This window comes from Myiozetetes cayanensis, unplaced genomic scaffold, assembly GCF_022539395.1.
Source record: "Myiozetetes cayanensis isolate MyiCay16 unplaced genomic scaffold, myiCay2020 scf28, whole genome shotgun sequence".
Classification (NCBI taxonomy): domain Eukaryota; kingdom Metazoa; phylum Chordata; class Aves; order Passeriformes; family Tyrannidae; genus Myiozetetes; species Myiozetetes cayanensis.
The window spans coordinates 1,984,014-2,002,113 of record NW_026087499.1 but is presented as its reverse complement, the minus strand read 5'-3'; the positions used below and the strand labels follow the sequence as shown (position 1 = coordinate 2,002,113).

At 51.2% G+C, this 18,100-nt stretch overlaps 1 protein-coding gene across 1 annotated transcript; it reads left to right on the top strand.

Annotated features, from left to right (window-relative positions):
- Positions 1-1,329: 1,329 nt before the first annotated feature.
- Positions 1,330-4,933, top strand: TMEM88B (transmembrane protein 88B). The gene is made up of 2 exons (XM_050322609.1): positions 1,330-2,322; positions 4,322-4,933. The coding sequence occupies exons 1-2, from the start codon at positions 2,053-2,055 to the stop codon at positions 4,589-4,591; spliced, it is 540 nt and encodes a 179-aa protein (XP_050178566.1). The 5' UTR covers positions 1,330-2,052; the 3' UTR covers positions 4,592-4,933.
- The last annotated feature ends 13,167 nt before the right edge of the window (positions 4,934-18,100 follow it).

Below are 18,100 nucleotides of genomic sequence, written 5' to 3'. Positions count from 1 at the left end.
CTCTTTAATCATTACCAGTTCCAGCATCTCAAAGCAATGATGCTGCTGGTAGGAATTTTGCTCCATCAGCCAGATATCTTTCCCATTTCTGGGCAGGTGCTTCTTAAAGAAGCAGAAATTTCACAGAATTGGAGGCTTGGGCAATCTCTCTTGCTATCACTGGGATTTGTTTAACACAATATCAGAAGAGCCATTAGAATCTGCTTGTGTCGAATTCCTTTCTCCAAAGGAAAATAAATTTACAGACCTCCCACGGGTTACAGTGCGTTCTCATTACAGCAAAAGAACTTTGGAAAGTTTTTCACTGGATTTAGCAGAGCTTTTTAGAATTTATGGCATTTTTATGACTAGTTAAGGAGCTCTGTCTTGTGCTACCCCACTGTGCCCTCCCCAGATGGCAAAACCAGCTGGAGGATTTTGAGTTGCCCAGCACCAAGCTCATCTTCCCATGATTTAAACCCAACCTTGATTGTTCTTCCTATAGTTTTATGCTGGGTTCTTTGTGCTTGTGTGACTTGTCCTTTTTCCACTAATAAGGCACAAATCAAGCTTGAAAAATATTACACCTTTAAATCAGCAGCTTTTAGATGGCGGAGTAAATACTGGGACTCTTTCATTGCCTCCATGCCACTTGTCACATTTATTACACCCAACACCATCTGGCTTTATTAACACTGTCTCTCAGCACTGAAAGCAGGCTGGATTCAGCAGTTATTTCCCTCTGGATGTCTGGACAGATCTGTGAAGAAATTTCACATTTTGCAGCTTTGAGTGCCCTGCAACCTCCCCTGGGAGCCGTGTGAAGGAACACGATGAAAATGGACGTTTCATACTCTGATGTCTGTTTTAAAGGTTGATTCTCTCTGTGTTTTTTAATCTCTCTCTCTATTATTACCATGAATATATCTAAAAAGCTACATAAACATGCAGATGCCTCTGCAATTCTTAAATAATATTGATCATATGAGGCAGATTAAATAACTGATAATTGCTGAGCCTTCACTACAAGAATATCAATACGTTCTGCCATCAGTAACAGCGATGACTGCAGGGGACACATGATTTCTGAGGTATGGAGTGATTGTTATCAATTTCCCTGAGATTTTTTTTAATCTAGAGAGGAATTTTAGAAAATGAATCAGAGGCAGAATAATTGAAGTTGGAGAGGGACCATCTTGCCCTGGGGATGGATGGTTCGAGTGTGGCTCTTGGGTGCTGAGTGCTAAATCACATCCCTGGTGAGGCAGATGTGAAGGATTGGCCAGCACAGAGAGCAGCTTCTGAGCCTGTTCTGTAAACAAAGCAGTGTTGCAAAGCTGAGAGCTGGCTCAGAAGGGACGACACTGCCTGGATTTGAGTGTCTGTGAGCGCAGACAGCTGAGAGCAGTGACACCACACAGCGCTCCCATCTCCGCTTCCAGGTCTGCACCGTGTGGGCAAGGACTCCAGAGAGGGGAGAAACAGCTCCTGTTGTTTATCTCCACCAGTCACCTCATTTGGGTGAGGCTTGAGCAGGAATATCTACATGGTTACAGGGTGAAGAGCATGGAAAGATGGTTTGAAGACAAGGAAGTGTCTGTCAGTGCCTGATATTCCTAAGAACCAGCAGTGCTCAGAGGTGGAGGAGGAGGACATAAAGCCAGTCACCTTCTGGAGCTGAGCAGCCTGTCACAGCTAAGACAGTGACTGTTTGGGACCTCTTGGGATCATAATCCCGGGAAGAACAACAGCAAATTTAAAAGAGCTCTGGATTCCAAACCAAAATAATAACTACTATCAAACCTCCAGCAGCCAGATCTACTCGGAACTGAGACTGGGACACTGCTGGGAAACCACCTCAAGAAAACAACCTGTGCTGGCAAGGTCCTGAGGAAGCAGGTGGCAAAGAAAAGAAAGAAGGAAAGAGATCTTTCCTTCCTTGCTTCATAATGATCTCTGGTTAAGGGGTTCTTGTCCACGTGGGGAAGAGGCAGAAAAAGCCTTTGCAAATTGCCTCCGAAAGCAAAGACACCATTTTGGACAAGAGCGTGGGCTGACTGATCTCCTTGAAGAATGTCTGCCCAGGACACTGAGGACTTTGGAGCAGAAAACCTCTCAGAGAAGTCTCGGATGATCCCCGGCCTCCCCCCCTATGACATGGATGACCAGCTCCTGCCCAGGGAGCAGCGCAACCCCTGGTGCTGCCTGGCCTGGACCCTGGTCATAGGCACCATGAACTCCTTGGTCTTTCTCATTAACTTGCTGCTGATGTTTGTGATTTTCACCATCGTGCTGCTCCCCACCATTGTGGTGGTTTACTTTGGCTTCCAGTGCCACTCCCAGGTAAGAAAGCCTCGCTCCCTCTGGCTGCTCCCAGCCACCTTAGGGCCATCCCTGAGGGTTTATTTGAGCAGTGGCTGTAAAGGCAAGGTGAGATTCCCCAAGCTGTGGCTTTGTTTTCATAAGGGGTGTGTGCCTGGACAGATTTTTCCCTAAGGGGGGGTATGTGTATGATCTGGGCTGACAAGAACAGGGACTGTGGGAAATGGCAGCTTGATTGGGCAATAAAGTGTATCCCCATGGCAATACCAAGCAGCAGTGCCAGGTGAGGTGAACACACTCCCTGATTTGATTTTGATTAAAATGCTTTTTAATCATTTAATCATTGCATTTTAATGTCACAACATTTCTCTCTTGTCCGTGACTGAGAACTGCCAACCTGAGCTCCTCTGTAACTCACAGTCCTGCCAGGGTTCTGGAAGGGTTTGCTGCTTTCTGTTAAAGTATTGTAGTATTGGTTCTGCCCAATGCCTCAAGATAGAATTAATGAAGTCTGACAGAATATTTAATCCCCTCCTTACTACAGTCTAACATTCAGATGTGTTCCTAAATATGTTGTGCAGCTCCTCACACCAAAAATGAGCCCCCTCTGCCCATAAAGGCTCTGGTTGTGTGCATGGCTCTTCCAGTTGTTTGTTGTCCTCTGAGTTGCATTATTTCCTTACACATTCCTTCTTGGTATATTCCTATAAATATTTTTAGGATCACTTGACAAAACACGGAGGTGAAAAAGCAGTTCTCCTGCTGCCCTCGCAGGCATTAACTGTTAGACCAGCTCAACATGACTGTTTCGTAAGTCAGAATTACTGGCTTCAAACTGAGCAGAAAATGGGAAGAAAAGATGAGAACTGGCTCCCAGAATTGCCCCTTCCAGCTTCCCTCACCTTGGAAAACCTCAAGTTCTTTGCACGAACAGCCAAAGGCTTTCAGGAGATGCAAAAGGTTTTTGAGTGCAGCCAAACAGACCAGAAGTGAAAGCCCCTGCGTTGCTGGAAGCCTCGAGGAGTCTTTTTAAAACGGACTTTTCTTCAATACAATCATAGCAAGGGATTGTGGCAATCGGCCTCACAAGAGCAGTCCTTTGTCTTTGGGCCTTTCAATGCCTTCCCGGTAGCCAGGGGCTGATTTCTGCACTGCAGGTCCATTAGATGGATTTATTGTTGTTTGGGTTTTTTTTTTTGTAGTATGATGGGTTGTGTGTTTTTTTACTGCTGAAAGGACAGGGAGAAAGGAAAGAAGTCTGGGGACGTGGGGGCTGCCTGCAGCGTTTGTTAATGCACCACAACTGAGTGCTCAGCTCGGCTCTGCTGCTGCCAGCACCGAAGGAGGCTTTAAATACCACTCAGCGAGGCCTAGTTTAGTCTTTGCTGTGCAGCAAATGGAGTGAATGGTCTTTCCTGGCAGGTTTTTCAGTGCAAAGAGATGCTCAGAGGCAGAAACGAGTCCAGTGTGTACAGAGGAGAGAACACAGAGGGTCTGTTCCAGGGCAGGGGTCTCCAGCCAGCAAGAAGCTACGGAATGACCAAGCTCTGTCTGCAGGATCTCACATCTTGCTGTATTTTTATTTATTCTGCTGTAATTTCCAATATTGTGCCACACACACCGATGTAGCACCAGGAGGCCTTTTGCTGCCTATCAAATGCTATTTGATGATTTAATAAAGATCAGTGTTTCCTGCTTCAGGATCAGTGTGCAGTGTCCTTGTCTCACAGCGATGCTGGAAAAACTGAAATCTTGATGAAGATGTGACGTCACCCCCTAGTGCAGCCTGAAGTTTGCTGAGCTCAGCTCAGAGAGGGGGAAGAGGTGTCTCTGTGTGAAAGCACTGGGAATTCAAGGGTGCTTTGGCCCCCACCCACCACCGGGCCTGTGCCAAGCTGTAGATGTGTCGCTTAGGGGTGGACCTGGCAGTGTGGATCAATGGCTGGACTGGATGATCCTGGAGGTGTTTTCCACTCTCAGTGGCTCTGTTGTTCTGAGCTCTGTCTCACTCTCCCCACAGGTCCTGCACTCATCTGCCCGCTACTGCAAGAGCATCCTGGACGACAACAGCTCCTCTGCCCTCATCATCCTGGGCTTTGTCATCATGTCCCCCCTCATCGTGGTGGCCATGGCCATCTACTGCAGCCTGGCCCGGCGCCTGCGGCTCTTCATGTGCTTCCAGCCCTACAGCCTGGCCGTCTACAAGGGGGGCAGGTGGTGCCGCTACGAGGGGGGTGGTCCCTGCGGCTGTGCCAGGGGCTGGAACACTCAGGTCAAGGCCTGGGTGTGAGTTGGCATCGCCAACGCCATCCTCTCCCCGCCCGGTCCCCGCTCATCGGCTCCCCGGGGCCCTGCGGAGCTGCCACGGGGCCAGAGCTGATGCTCAGCCGGCTCAGCTGGGGCTCCCTCGGGATTCCAGGGGTGTCTGAAGTGGTGGCACAGATCAGGCAGGGGAAGGCAGGGCAGCTCCATCCCATCACATCCCCGCGGCCTCTGCAGCATTGTTGGTGGGGTCTGTGTGCTGCTCGTCATCACTGCAGGCTGTGTGTTCCCGCTGGGTGCTGTTCCCCTGCCTCCCCCCTGTAACCATTTCCAGTGTTCTGTAGAAATAAAGGAGGTTCCAAATGCCCCAGGGGAGTTTCTCTCTGTTCTGTCTCAAGGCATCGGCTGCAGCAGCACCAGCCACGCTGTACCTGTTGTTCCACACCACAAAGCGCCGTAGGGTAAAAGGTAATTTTTCTCTTCCTTCTGAGGATTGATTTTTCCAGTCTCCTTGCCCTGCATGGCCCTGGTACCACCCTGAGGAATAACCAGTGGTTGCTACAGGTGCAAGTGAATTGGAGAGAAAAATAAAGGGAGGGGGGGAGAAAAATACTTGTCAGCTTCTGGCAGGACTGAGGAAAAACAAGAAAGTTCTGTTCCATGGAAAGGAGATATCGTGCTACAGGATAACAAGGTGTTGCCTGGGGGCATATCTGCTCACTGGGTACAGATATTTGATATGAGCTGCTGTTCCCTTTGCTCACCTGTTTAATCCAGCTGCTTTTACAAGGAAAGGTTTCTTCAGCCTGGCTGTGGTGCAAGTATTGTAGTGAACCATCCCCACGGCTGGTCCTGCAAAGAAATTCAGGGTTATTTGCTACAGCCTTCCCAATAAAGCAAAAAATGGATTTCATTTGGTATTTTCCTTCACAGAAAATTTTAATAACAAAGGGGAAATGAATCTGCCTGAAATCTCAGTAGCAGAACACACAGCTCAGGCTGCACCTCAGGGTGTCCTGGCACAGGCAGAGCCCACAACAAGGCATTCCCAGCAGTGCCAGAGCTCTGAGGTGAAACTGCTTTGATCCTAAATTTCCTGTAGAGAGCACAGAGCCATCCTCAGCATCCTCGGCCTCGGCTCAAGCGCTGAGGGCAGCTGTGCCAGCCTGCTGCGTGCAGGGCTGATGTGCCAGGCAGGGACTGTGCCCACAGATGTGGTGATGCCTCCTCTGCACTCCCACAGGCAGGGCTTTGTGCTGAGAGCTCCCAAAGCAGCTCAGAGCACAGCTCTGCTCAGCAGGGTGCTGCAGGAGGACAGAAATGGGTTTTAACTGTTGGGGTTTTTTTAAAGTCCAAACTCTGTATGGGTTTAATTTCCCTGTGACATCTCCATGCTCAAAGCCACAGCACCAACCTGGTACTGAAGGACCTCAGAAGACACTAAAACACATTTCCATCCAGCCTGTGCTCAGGTCCATGTTTATTTGTACTTTCCTGCTCCTCCCTCATCAGTGAACAGTGCAGATGAAGTCATTAGGAAGATGCCATGTCTCAGTGGTTATCAGCCCTCTGATGCCTCCAGTTATTGGAGTTCTCAGCTGGGGGCAGTGCAAATACAAACCATCTGTCAAGCCTGAACTGAAATCAGGAATATCATCTTTTAGAGCCAAGGACAACATGGAATTTATTGGAAGGATGCTACATTCCTCCTCTGAGGGAGGCCAGGGAAAGGAAGCTGGAACCTGCTGCACATACCATGAGAGGATGTGCTGCTCCCCGTCCCATCACGGGCAGCTGAACGCTCCAAGTGCTGAGTTTTCTGTGAATAACTCTCCAGGTTAATTTGGCAGGATTTGCATGGTAATATAAGCCCAGTGACACATGTTCTGGACAGTCTCTTGTGCTCTCTCTCCGCTGGTGTTGCTAACAGCTTCATTGTAACTGGAATGGCTTCAGGGAAGCTTCCCTGTCCTCCCTCCCCTCCCTGCTCTTTCTCTGAGCTAAGTGGTCACTGGTGATTGTTTCCAGCTCTGCTGGAGAACTTGGTGAGAATGAATGGAAGGAATTAAAGAAGGAATAATCAGAGAGGGCCTGCCAAGGGTTCCTTCCCTCTGCTGGTCCTCCTGGTATGTAAGTGCCCGCAGAATGGGTCACCAACTGCACCCCGTTCTGGGAATCCTCCCCTGGGACTTGGCTGGGGCTGCCATCGTCCCCCTGTGAAAGAGCAGTGCCAAGGCAGGCTGGGCAACATTCCCAGGTTTTGTGGTGGCAGCCCAAGGGAAGGATCTACACCCCAGGGACAAAAAATAGGGACATTTATGAGCCCAGCGACAGAGGCACTTTTCAAGAGAAGAGCCAGGGATTGTCCACGTCGGATGCTCAGAGCTGCAGGGATTGTCACGGCTGTGCTGCTCATTTCCCCCTCTGCCAGGGCATGAGTTCATGGAAACGCTGGTGTGGGGAAGCAGGACCAGCCCAGGCTGTGGGTGGGTGCCCTCAGATGCCAGAAGCAATTAAATCCCTGTCAGCTTTCCAGGCCAGCTCCTCCCTGGCCACACAGCAGAGACACGAGTGCCTGAGTCACAAGGGAGGGGAGGACACGGGACACTCGGAGCATCTACTCCAGTTACACCGAGTGAAGTGCAACCTGCAGCTGTGCTCCAGGAACTCCAGCTCGCTGGGGACCTGTCCTTGGCTTCCTTCCCCAAAGCCAGGCCTGAGGACTCCTCTTTCCTGAGCCTGCTGCAAGGAAGAGCAAAAATAAGTTTCCTCGGGACGTTCCTGCACTCAGGAAGGTGACTGGGAGCTACTGGAAGGGACACTGGTCCTTAGAGAGCATCCCAGCTCTGAGCTGCCTGCTGAGCTGTGCCAGCTGATGAGCACTCAGGGAGGTGTCTGCAGCTGCCAGAGGTGCTGGCTCTGTAACTCCTTGGCAGCAGAGAGGTGGTGATGAACAGGAGGGTTCATTTCCTCCCTCTCCCCCAAAAGTGCTGTCTGCTCCTGCCCTTCAGCAGCAGAGTCAATAAACCAGGGTGCTAAAATCACCCTGTTGTCAGCACCTTTCCATCAGCGTGGCACCAGGCAGGAGGCTGCTGGAGTGTGTTGAAGCCTTTGTGAAGTGTTGCAGTGCCAACAAGACTGCTCTGCCCATCCTGGGGCGGGGCTGGCAGCTCGTGTTTTATCAGTGCAAGGGGTTCATCACAACTTCCCAGCCCCTGCACCTGCCTTGCCTCTCTCCCCAGGAAAGGATGAGAAGCCTCCTGAGGGATCATGGAATGGTTTGGGTGGGAAGGGACTGCAGGGATCATCTGCTTCCAACCCCACCGAGGAGGATGGGTTTAGATAACACGGTGAAAACTGCAAAGAGAAAGTGCTGGCTGGTGTGGGGACAGACAGGGCAGGTGGCCAAGAGTGAAAAGGGAGCTGGCTCCAGGTCTCTGATCTGCAGGGGGAAACACAGGGATGCAGGGGGTATCCCTGAGAAATCAATCTGCCCCTGGGATCTGCTGCTCAGAAAAGCTGCTGCTGAGCCCTTCCCAAATCCCTGGCACCTCCAGGGCGTGGGACAGAGCAGGATGCAATCAAAGGCTGGTGAGGATTTCCCACAGGCACAGAGTGGCTGTGGCCCACCTTTGATGCCACTGAAGGGAACTCCTCGTGGCAGACATTTGGGGAGGAGGGAGGGGAAACAGAACTGTGCTGTTTTCCAGGGGTCTTTCAGCACATTCCTGTCAGGCTGCAGAAAGTGGGGCTTCAAGCAGATCTACTGGCACAAGTTATCACCCTGGATATTTAAGGGGAAGCTGAAAAGCCATTCCCAGCCCTTTCAGGAGCTGGAGATTGTTCTGACATCCTGTCTCTGGGGCTGCTTTGGGAGACAGGACATCTCTGCGTGAAGCAATTTGTTCCACTGTCGGCACAGCTGGTGGGTTCAGCATCACAAAGGTCAACCAGACCATCCTGGGAAGCACTGCTGGGTCACACCAGGAGACACTGGAGTGCTCCTGCCCCCTGAGACATGGTGGGCAACCCTCCAGCAGGTAAAAAAGAGACAGGATGTGCAGGGCCGGACCTGGCTTTCAATGGTTTGTCTGAAGCTCGGGGAGAGATAAGAAGCAAAGCCAAAAAAACCCAGACAGACCACTCAGGGAAACAGTGGTGCTGTTTGCTCTGCCTTCAGATGCCTCCAGTTCCACTCATGCCTCCTTCATTGTTCCTCAAGTACTTGGATGGAACTGAGGAAACCAAGCCCTACGCAGAAGAACAGAAGCAAAATTAGAAGCCAGGGGAGCAGACTTCCTCCAGACAAAAGCATCTTGCTGCTGAAAGCCCAGAATATCTGCTTTGTCCCTGAAAAGCCCTCCTGGCTCCTTCACCAGCTTCCCCTCATCAGTCTGGGCTGTTTCAGTTGTGATGCTGAGCCTGGGGCTCTGCTCAGCACATTTTGGAAAGAACTGCCTTTTGGCCTTCTGGTTTCTACTTTAGCTTTGCTGACCGTGGTCCCATGCTGGCCATCAGCACTTACACAGGGATCCCCACCTTTCCAGCCATCCTGGATCCCTCAACCTTCCTAAATCAGCTGCTGCTGAGATGTAGACAGAGCCCTCCACTCACACAGCGCTTGCTGTTTGAGAGGAACAAGTGTTAGCTGAGCCCAGCTGGGAAATGAAACTCCTTATCCTTATCCTTATCCTTGTCCTGAAACGAGCTCAAGCCCTGCAGCACACCCAGGGACTGCCTTTCCTGCCAGAGAACTGGGCTTTACCACAGCAGGGCACGGCAGGGAGGGAAGAGATCCAACCAGTTTTCTGCAAAAACCGCTCTCAGATAGCTCCTATTTCTTCTTGGAAATGGCTTTCCCCTCTCACACTGCCTTTCCCCTCACGAGGTCTTGACCCCTAGACGGGGAGGGTGGGGTTGTCTCAGCTTTGGGCACAGATGCTGTCACAAAGGGCACTTTTCTTGCAGGCACCAGCTGCACTTCACCTGCTGCTGCACACATTTAATTTGCTGCGGTGTCTGACTCCATCTGAGCCAGATGCACCAGGCAAACACTCTGCCTGGGATATTCTGGCATTTGCTTTCTAGTCACAACTCAGAAACCCAGAGAAGAAAAACATTAAGCTTAGAGAGGAAATCAATCAGCCCAAGTGTTTCAGAGCACCAGAGGATTTTAGTTCAGGTTGCAGGGAAAGGGTTCATTCAGCCTTTTTTAATAATGCAGTTCTCCATATCCCACATAAATGGAGGGGTGAGACAGAAAACCCTTTTGCCTGGTTGCAGTTAAGGATGTCATGCAGCTGGATAAGGGTGTGAATACCTCTGCTATTTTTCTGGTTTGTTCTCAAGTACCTGGGCATGGCTCTGTGCCTGCCTGTCTACCTGGGCTAGACCATTCCTGTCAGCACTTGGCAAATCAGGTTTCCTTGGGATTGCACAGGTTCTGTGGGTGGAACTCACCTCAGCTGCCTGGTTTCTTGATGAAGGGCCCTTTGTTCACCGGGCTTTTTTGGTGCTTGCCTTGACCATTTAAGGTCTTGCTGCTCCTTGCCACGATTTTAGCCACACCAGTGTGGTACCCAAAGGGTGTGATGAGCCTTTGGGGGTGTCTCATCAAGACAGCAGTGATGGAGAATGGGGTTTGTTATGACATGTCAGCTGGAAAAAAACACAGGTGGAGATTTCTTGGGGTACAAATATTGCAGCCACAGAATCCCCCCCTTTCCACCAGAAAGCCACAAAGCCAGAAAGCTGAACCATTTCACAGAGTAATCCACAGATTCCCCACAATAATGGTTAGAAGGAAAAGCTGTAGGCCAGCAAGTCCCCTTTCTTATCCAGGAAAGACTAAAAGGATAGAGCAGAGCAACCCACAGGTGGTGGAGGTTGTTCTCTGTGCCCTGGACAGGCAGGGCTGTTCAGAACAGATGCACCATCTCCCCGTCAGTCCTGCTGGATGTGGCTGCTCAGCAAAACCCCATGAACATTCTGGAGACGAGGAAAATTCCCTCCAAAGCCTGGCCAAGCCTTCCTCTGGCACAACACATTCCCATGAGGTCACTGTTGGAGTCTCTCCTCTGTCTGGATCGTTCACAACCAGAAATTAAACACTTTCTCTTTGAGCTCGTGACCCCTCCTGTGCAGGATGTTTTGCTGTGGTCTACCATGGGACAGGAGGTGTCTTTGCATTCCTGCTGGCATCCTCCATATCTGCTCCAGGAGGATTTGGGACACTCTCTGCAGCACACATGACGTGGCTCGGGCTCCAGCTTTCGTGCTCCTTCCAAAACTGCAACACAGGAAGGTCTTGTCATCCTGATTGATGGCAGCCCGTAACAAAAAAAATGATTCCAGGAATCCCTGTACTAAAACTGCCTGCTTTTTGATCTGCAATCCTGGAAAACGCTGGATTCCTGCTGGGGGTCAGAGGTCTGACACGAGGGGTGGAAACGCTGCCTTTTTGCTGGGTTCTGCTGATGAAATGTGGAGCAATGGGTGTCCCCTCACACCCAGCCATGGGCTCCTCTGAAGGGGCAGGGGAGAAGAGGGAAGAGCCCCCAGAATTTCACCATTGCTTTGGAGATTTGTAGGGAACTCCACGCAGGGAGAGCAATCTTGGTAGCCTACGTGAATGGTGATGCAAGCAACAAAAAATAGTCTGGGGGAAAGACTGCAGGAAAAAGATGGTTTTTTGTGTTTTTTTTTTTTCATTTCACAGGTCTGCTGTGCATCAGTTTTCCTTGTTTACCCTCTGGGACACCTGTCCATCATGTCCCATGGGTCACCTCCATTCCTGACCAGCTTGCCACGGCCTCTCAAGAGCTTGTCAGTCATGGAGATGAGGAAAGGCACAGAACACACGAGGAGAGAAGCTCTGAGTGTCTTTTATTGGCAGAGTGTCACGACAGCAACGTCCTTGACAGGTGCCAGGAAGCAGAGGCAGAAAGAGCCCCATGTGTGGGAGAACTCTGCAAAACAGGATCTGCCAGATTTCCTCTGCAGGACCAGGGATCAGGGCAGGCCCCACACTTTGAGCAGCCCAGCCTGCCCTGCCACCTCTCCTGAGCAGCAACAGAACCACCTGGGATTCCCAGCTGAAGGTGCTCGAGGGTGACCATCCCTCCTCCCTTTTTTCTGCCCTGTGTCCCATCCATATATAAACCCATGCACAGAGAGCTGCTCTCTTTCTTTTGAGAGCCAGGAGGGAAAATGGCTGTGGAAGTGGTAAGTGTTACTTCATTTCTTGGTTCAGCTGGGTAGGGCAGGAATAGCTGGAATTGCAGATTTTCAGTAAAGACCAGGATTTGTGTCTAATCATGCACAGAGATCAGTGTGAGTGTGAGAGCAGCTGTTGCTCTGTTGCTGTTTCCATACTCTGTTTCTCTGAATGTTTTGTGGCAATCCCTGTGACCCATCGCATTTTTGGGGGGGATTTCTAGGACCATTTCTAGGAATTTGCTGCAGTGGCAGATTTCCACAGGGCTAATCTGTTCAGCTTAGTGGACATCAATTCCTTTCCAGCTTCAGCAATGTTTCTTGTTGGATTTGATTTGGCTCCTCTTTCCTGTTGGGAAGTGAGGAGTGTGGATGGGGCTCTGCATTCCCATCACCTGCCTCTTCTTTCTGGACTGAAGAAACAAATTCCTCTTGCAGAAGGAGCCTCCCTGGAAGGGTGGGGAGCAGAGGGAACATTTCTATCTAATACTGCCACATATTTGTGGGGGAATATTTGTGCTCTTGTTGTCCCTTCATCATCGGGTCAGGCATTACGGCACCCAGCTCTGGAACAAAAGTCTCTTATCCCCAAAATAGATGGGAATTGTTTTGATGGCTTTTGCATGCATCAAGTCACCTCTTTCTTTATGGACTGCTGGAATTGCAGCTATTTCCCTGGTGTGACGTGGGAGGACACAAGGCTGGCAGGACTGGCAGTGAGGAAGAGTCGGGCAGAGTGTTCCCCAGCAGAACCCTCCACCCCCTCGGGCTTGTTTATGCAGCAGGATTTCTAATCTGCCTTCTTCTGACTGTAAACAGCAACTTGTTGATGGCAGGAAGTCTTTCCCCCCTTGTTACTTTCGGGTTTCATCCTGCCCTCTCAGATCCCAGCATGGCTCTTTCCGGGAGTGAGTTCAAGTTGGATATCAAGGATTATGTCCCCCCAGAGTTGGCATCAGGTGCAGTGAGGCTGCCTGGGTGGCCCAGGGTGAAATTGGTCCCTTCCCACAGAAACAAGGGACTGTTCAGTCCTTGGAAATCTCACCAGCCCTCCTCTACCCCTTGAGTTGATAAAATGACCTCAAACCGAGTCTGTGATGGTGAAAAAGGACTGGTGAGCTTTGCCAGCTCCTGAGGGTTGGTTTGTGAGGGCAGTGGCAGCCTTGCCCAGGGACAGAGTGTGTCCTGCTCCACATCCTTTCCCTCCTCAGCCTCCCAGTGCTCCAGTGCTCAGCTCTTTTGAGCCAGAAAAGTCGGCATGTGGATTGTCCCATCCTGCCTGTGGCTTTTGTGCCCCAAAGCCTTGGACCCACGAGGCACCTGCACCTCCAGAACGTGCTGAGCGTGTGGGAAATGAAGAACCAGTGCCTTGAAGCAGAAACTCGGAGCTGACTCAGACCTGAGCCCATGCTATGCTCCCTCTGTCGCTGCCCAGCATGGGGGGACAATTTTCCAAGTGTTCCAGGAGCATGGAGTGAGCTGGCCGAGGTCAGCGGGGCTGGAGGAGCCCTGCTGACGGCACGGGGAGTCATTCCCTCTCCTCCCACTCACTCCCTACTGGCTTCACACAAAAAGGGGGATTGTTTCTTGTGCTCCAAGCTTTGTTCCTGCTCACATGTTTCTGCCTTGTTCCTGAGAGGGGGTAAAAGGCTCCAGATGCAAAGGGAGCATCTCAGCAGAGCCCACACCTGAGAAGTAGCCCCGTTATAAACCCCAAAACTGGAGGTCAGTGCTTTTCTGGCAGCCTGGAGCAGGGAAATATCTGGAAATCCCTGTCCCCAGACTGGTCCAGTTGGGCTCCTCTGCTGCAGTGCTGAACCTGTGCCACCCCAGCATGCCAGTTTTTGGATGGCATTTATCCTGAAGCCAAGCTTCTCTAGCCCCATAGGCTGCTGGAGTGAGGGGGAGAACAGGAAAGCTGCAGAGCTGGGAGTGCAGAGGCTCGAGCTGTCACCTGGGTGTTGAGGCTGATGGAAAATCGGCCTCACTCCGGTCTGGATTCCAGGCTGGGAGCAGAGAGCAGGGCTTGGCCAGCTCTTCTGCAGCTGCACTTGAAGTGGGGGCCGGGCGGTCTCTCCTGATAGGAATTCACAGTCATCCTCTGCTTCCCTTTCCTGTTGTGGCTGGATGGGCTGAGGGGTGCTCAGAGCCCCATCCATCACTGCCTTTGCTTTGCCTCCCCCCACCCACCACGCTGAGAACTCCCAGAGCCTGGCAAGATTTAGGGAAGCCTCTAAAAATAGAGCACACCTAAAATACAGCTGATGGGAGCAGGAACTCTGCTGGGGGGGGGTTGCTCCATTCCTGACCGTCCATGGGTTGTGGCTCCAGGGACACTCCGGTTTGGGAGGGGGAAATAATGCCCTGGTGGCCTCTCCCTGTGCCACCACCGCAGTCTGAAAGGTGAGGCAGAGATGGATGGAACAGCACTACTGTCCAAATAAGCTGCTAAAAGTCGTGCTGGAGTTAACTGAGCCCTCCCAAACCCACCCAGCATTGTGTCAGGGCTGCAGGGACATCAGGCTGTGAAACTGCCTGAACAATTACTGCTGGGACTCAAAGAAACTGGGGACAGAAGGTAAAATAAGCAAAACAGATGACAAAGCAGCCTCCTGGGGAGGGAATCTGATCCCCTTTGCTTTCGGTTGTTTCTTTCCTGGCTCCTCCCTGAGACATCCTGCAGACAAACAAGCTGGGAAGGCTGTCCAAATGCAGAACCTCCCGTGTGCAGGAGGCTTTCTCTGCTGTGTCTGGCTCTTGTGTCCTGCAGGATGCTCTAAATTGTCTTTTCTTTCTCTCCCAGACTGACATGTTGAGAGCCTACAATTCTAGAGGGTTCTCAAGGCTGAGAACTTGCTGCTCAGTGTGGGAAATAGCAGCTTATTGTGTAGGTGGAAATTCCTCAGGAAACCCAGTTCTAAGGAGATTCTCTTAAAATTGGCTTTTCCCAGTTGTCTGGGCTTTCCTAACAGGATGGAGATAAGGGATAAAAGTCAAGCAATAAGGAAAAGGATCCACTCCAAAGAATAGCCTTTGGTTAAAAATTGACCACTGCATCCAGACCTCACTTGTACTGCTTAGAAGTGGGTCCAATTCTTGGAGCTGTTTGTCTTCCTGGCAAGCAAAGAGAGGCTGGAGTTTGGGTCCAGCTGGGAAAAAAAAGGCAGTGAAACACGCTAGGATGGTGATGCTGTGCCCTGCCTGTTCCTTTGGGGGATCAGTGTTCCCCACCCTGCTCCTGCTCCTCGTGCTGGGCTGAGCTGGGAGCTGGGGGTGCAGATGTGAGGCACAGGGCTCTGTCAGCTCCTCCTTGGCAGGCAAGCTGATGCGTGTGGACAGCACTGGCATCTCTGCAGAGGGGTGGAGGATCATTCTGACATCCCAACAGCTCTGAACTCAGCCAGCTGCACACCAGGGCAGCCCTCACAGTAACAGGGAGGGACAGGGACAGGGAGCTGGGCTATTTCTGACCTACCTGACAACAGGACACATCCAGAAGCGTCTGGGAGAGCAGAGGTCCACGTTGTCTTTTGCTGTTTCTCCTGGTTTACCCCTTCACTGGTTTGCCCTGTGTGGAGTAGCCTGCTCTAGCTGTGAGCAGTCAGGAGGAGTCAAAGGAATTACAGCAGAAAATGAAATCTCTGGGCTTAAGGTACTCTGAATTTAGGGTTGAGAGTCGAGGCTGCTCCTGCATTTCAGCCCAGAAGTGGCTGTAATCTCGTGTTGTGTGACATTTTAGGGTGCTTTGGGATAAAAGAGATCATCTATAAGCTAGACCTTACCTCACTGAGGAGTCATTCCTAGGCACTGATCGACCTCTGAGAAACATAAAACTGGTGAATGCAGCGAGTAAACACGTCTATTTTTGTAGTTTGTCTTCCAAGTCCAACAAAAATAAGAGATGACTTGAGGCTGGAGACTCCAGGACACACTGTTAACTGAGAAGTGGCAACACGGGGCCTGATCCTCTGCTGGAAGCCGGGCTGGCATTTCTGGGGTCAGGGAGTTGAAGTTCACACCCTCTGGCCATGCAGCCTGGAGCTGTGCAGAAGCTGAGTGTGACTGGGGCAGTGGGATGAGCTGTGCCTGGACATTTTGGGGGCAAAACCTGGAGCTGGCTGAGAATGCTGTTGGTGTTTCAAGTGCTCTCAGCATCCTCTGCTCAGGTCTGGCCTTTCAGCCCAAGACCTGGTGCGTGGATTCCAGTTGGATCCCTGGCTCCTTGGGTATCTCCCCACCTGTGCTGGGCTGCACAAACCTTGCCTGGAGCTCCAGGGGAAGTTCTCACCCTCATCATCACCCCCAGTGCTCGTGAAGTCGCTCTGCTTCCTTTCCAAACGGGGAATTTCCAAGCTGCCGTATATAGATCCCCCAGCAAACAAACCCGCCCTATGTGGAGCTGAAACAAGGGCTGTGTTCCCAAAAAAAAGCCTGTTTGTTCCAGCTGCAGTCATTTGTCTCGGGGAGGATGTTGCATCTCTTCAGAAATGGTGGATTGTTTACATCCCTGGAATGTCACAGCAGCTGCTGCACGACACCAAAACCTCCCCCAGGACAGGGCACCGAGGGCTTGTGCTCTGTAAAATATCTGTGTACCTGCCTGAACCTCAGCAACATCAGGACCAAAATATGGTTGATTGGCTTTTATTTGGGATTTTTGGGGTTTTTTTCCCCCCTCTTACAGATGTAAGATTATCCTGAGCTGTTCTACAGCTTGGCAGGCTGGATCATCACCTTGGCTGAATTTTGGCCAAGGCAGGTGGAGAACCCGAGCTTAGCAGTGATGGGGAGCTGAGCCTGAGCTGAGACTGCAGCCAGAGTTTTGGGCTCATTTATCCAGGAGCAGATCTGCAGTGACACTTCAGAGCTCAGGATGCATCCAGGAAAGAACCAGCAGGAGCAGGCACTTACTGGAAACAGGATTTGCCAATTACTGTAAAGTTTAAAAATAAACCCGAACTGTGTAAGATCTAATTATTTTCCAGGCTGCTTTTTCCTGCTTCCACCTATCCCAGCAGGACTTACAGGGACTGAAAGGCTGCAGGGTGTGAGGCTGAATGGCATTCACATTGATAAACTGGCAAAAAAGGGGATTATTCTCAGATGAGCAACATTTCCTTGGGAAGTGAGTAATGGAAGGAAATCATCTCCAGATACCCACCAGCCCTGCTCAAGGGGCTCTGGATGTGCATCTGAGAGCCCTGGGAACAAGATCCAGAGCATTTCTAGGTGGTTTTCTCAGAGCAGGACATTGGGGCAGGAGGAGGATAGGGCAGGAGTGCCTGGGTTAGCTGATGAGAAGCAAATGGTTTGCAGTGGGGCAACACTTGGTTCCTCCAGCTTTTCCCTTCGGTATCCCAGGTCCAGGATCCAAGCAGTGTGAGGACAGCAGGCAGGACACACACACCAGGAGAGAACAAGGATGAGACTGGACAAATCCTGCGCTCAGCAGTGGCTTGGAAAGCCTTTTTTGCAATCCCCAGGAGGGGAGATAATCAAACTGGGGGAAATATTGCTCACTGGTTTCATAAATCCCACAAAATTTGGAGCATTCCTCCTCTGCTATTTTTCAGCCTGTCCTGTTGGTCACTCCCTGTGTTAAGGAGGTGATGGCTGATGGGTCTCTTCATAATTAGGTGTAACTTTCCAGCTTTTTCCTCTACGAGTAACATCTTGGATCTGTCCAGACGCAGCACATGTAAAAACCCACAGGGGAAAAAGGGAAAGGGACTGTTGTCACCTGTAGCTGAGGAGTAGGAACCAGAAGCAGATCCACGGAGAGCAGGGCAGGCAGGAGAAGGGAAAGGTTTGGTTTGGTTTGTGTTCTGGCAGATTCTCCTGCCCAGGAGCATTGAGAGGCTGCAGCCAGTGAAGGCTGACCCTCGGGGGCTTTGCTATTTGCTGTCTGCCAGACTCTCAGCCCCTCCATCCAACCTGTTCGTCACAGGTTTATCTTCGGGCGTGTGAGTCCCCCTTGCCTCAGCACCACGGACCTGAGGACGTGTTTGACACCACCACGCCGAGGGAGACGATCCATGGGCACTCAGCTGCTGCAATTCCCAGTGTTGCTCCTTCCCCAGGGCACGGCAGGTCCTGTGTCCCCCCGTGTGCCCCCAGGGCAGGGCAGGGACTCGCTGGGCAGCGCTAGGACCTGTGGAACGCTCCGTTCCTCCTCCCTGAAGATTGGCCAATATTCCCAGGGCAGGGCAGCTCCCCAGCCTTTCTACTTTTTTCTTTCCTTTATATACGTGTTTTTCCTTCTTCCAGCTCACTCCAGAGCGGAGAGCTTTGGATTTCTCGGAGCTTTTCTCTCCTTCTTTCC

Excerpts from the sequence above, each read along its gene's own strand:
- TMEM88B (XM_050322609.1), top strand. The coding sequence starts at position 2,053 with ATGTCTGCCCAGGACACTGAGGACTTTGGAGCAGAAAACCTCTCAGAG. Across the intron at positions 2,323-4,321 it reads GCTTCCAGTGCCACTCCCAG|GTCCTGCACTCATCTGCCCG; the intron begins GTAAGAAAGCCT and ends CTCTCCCCACAG.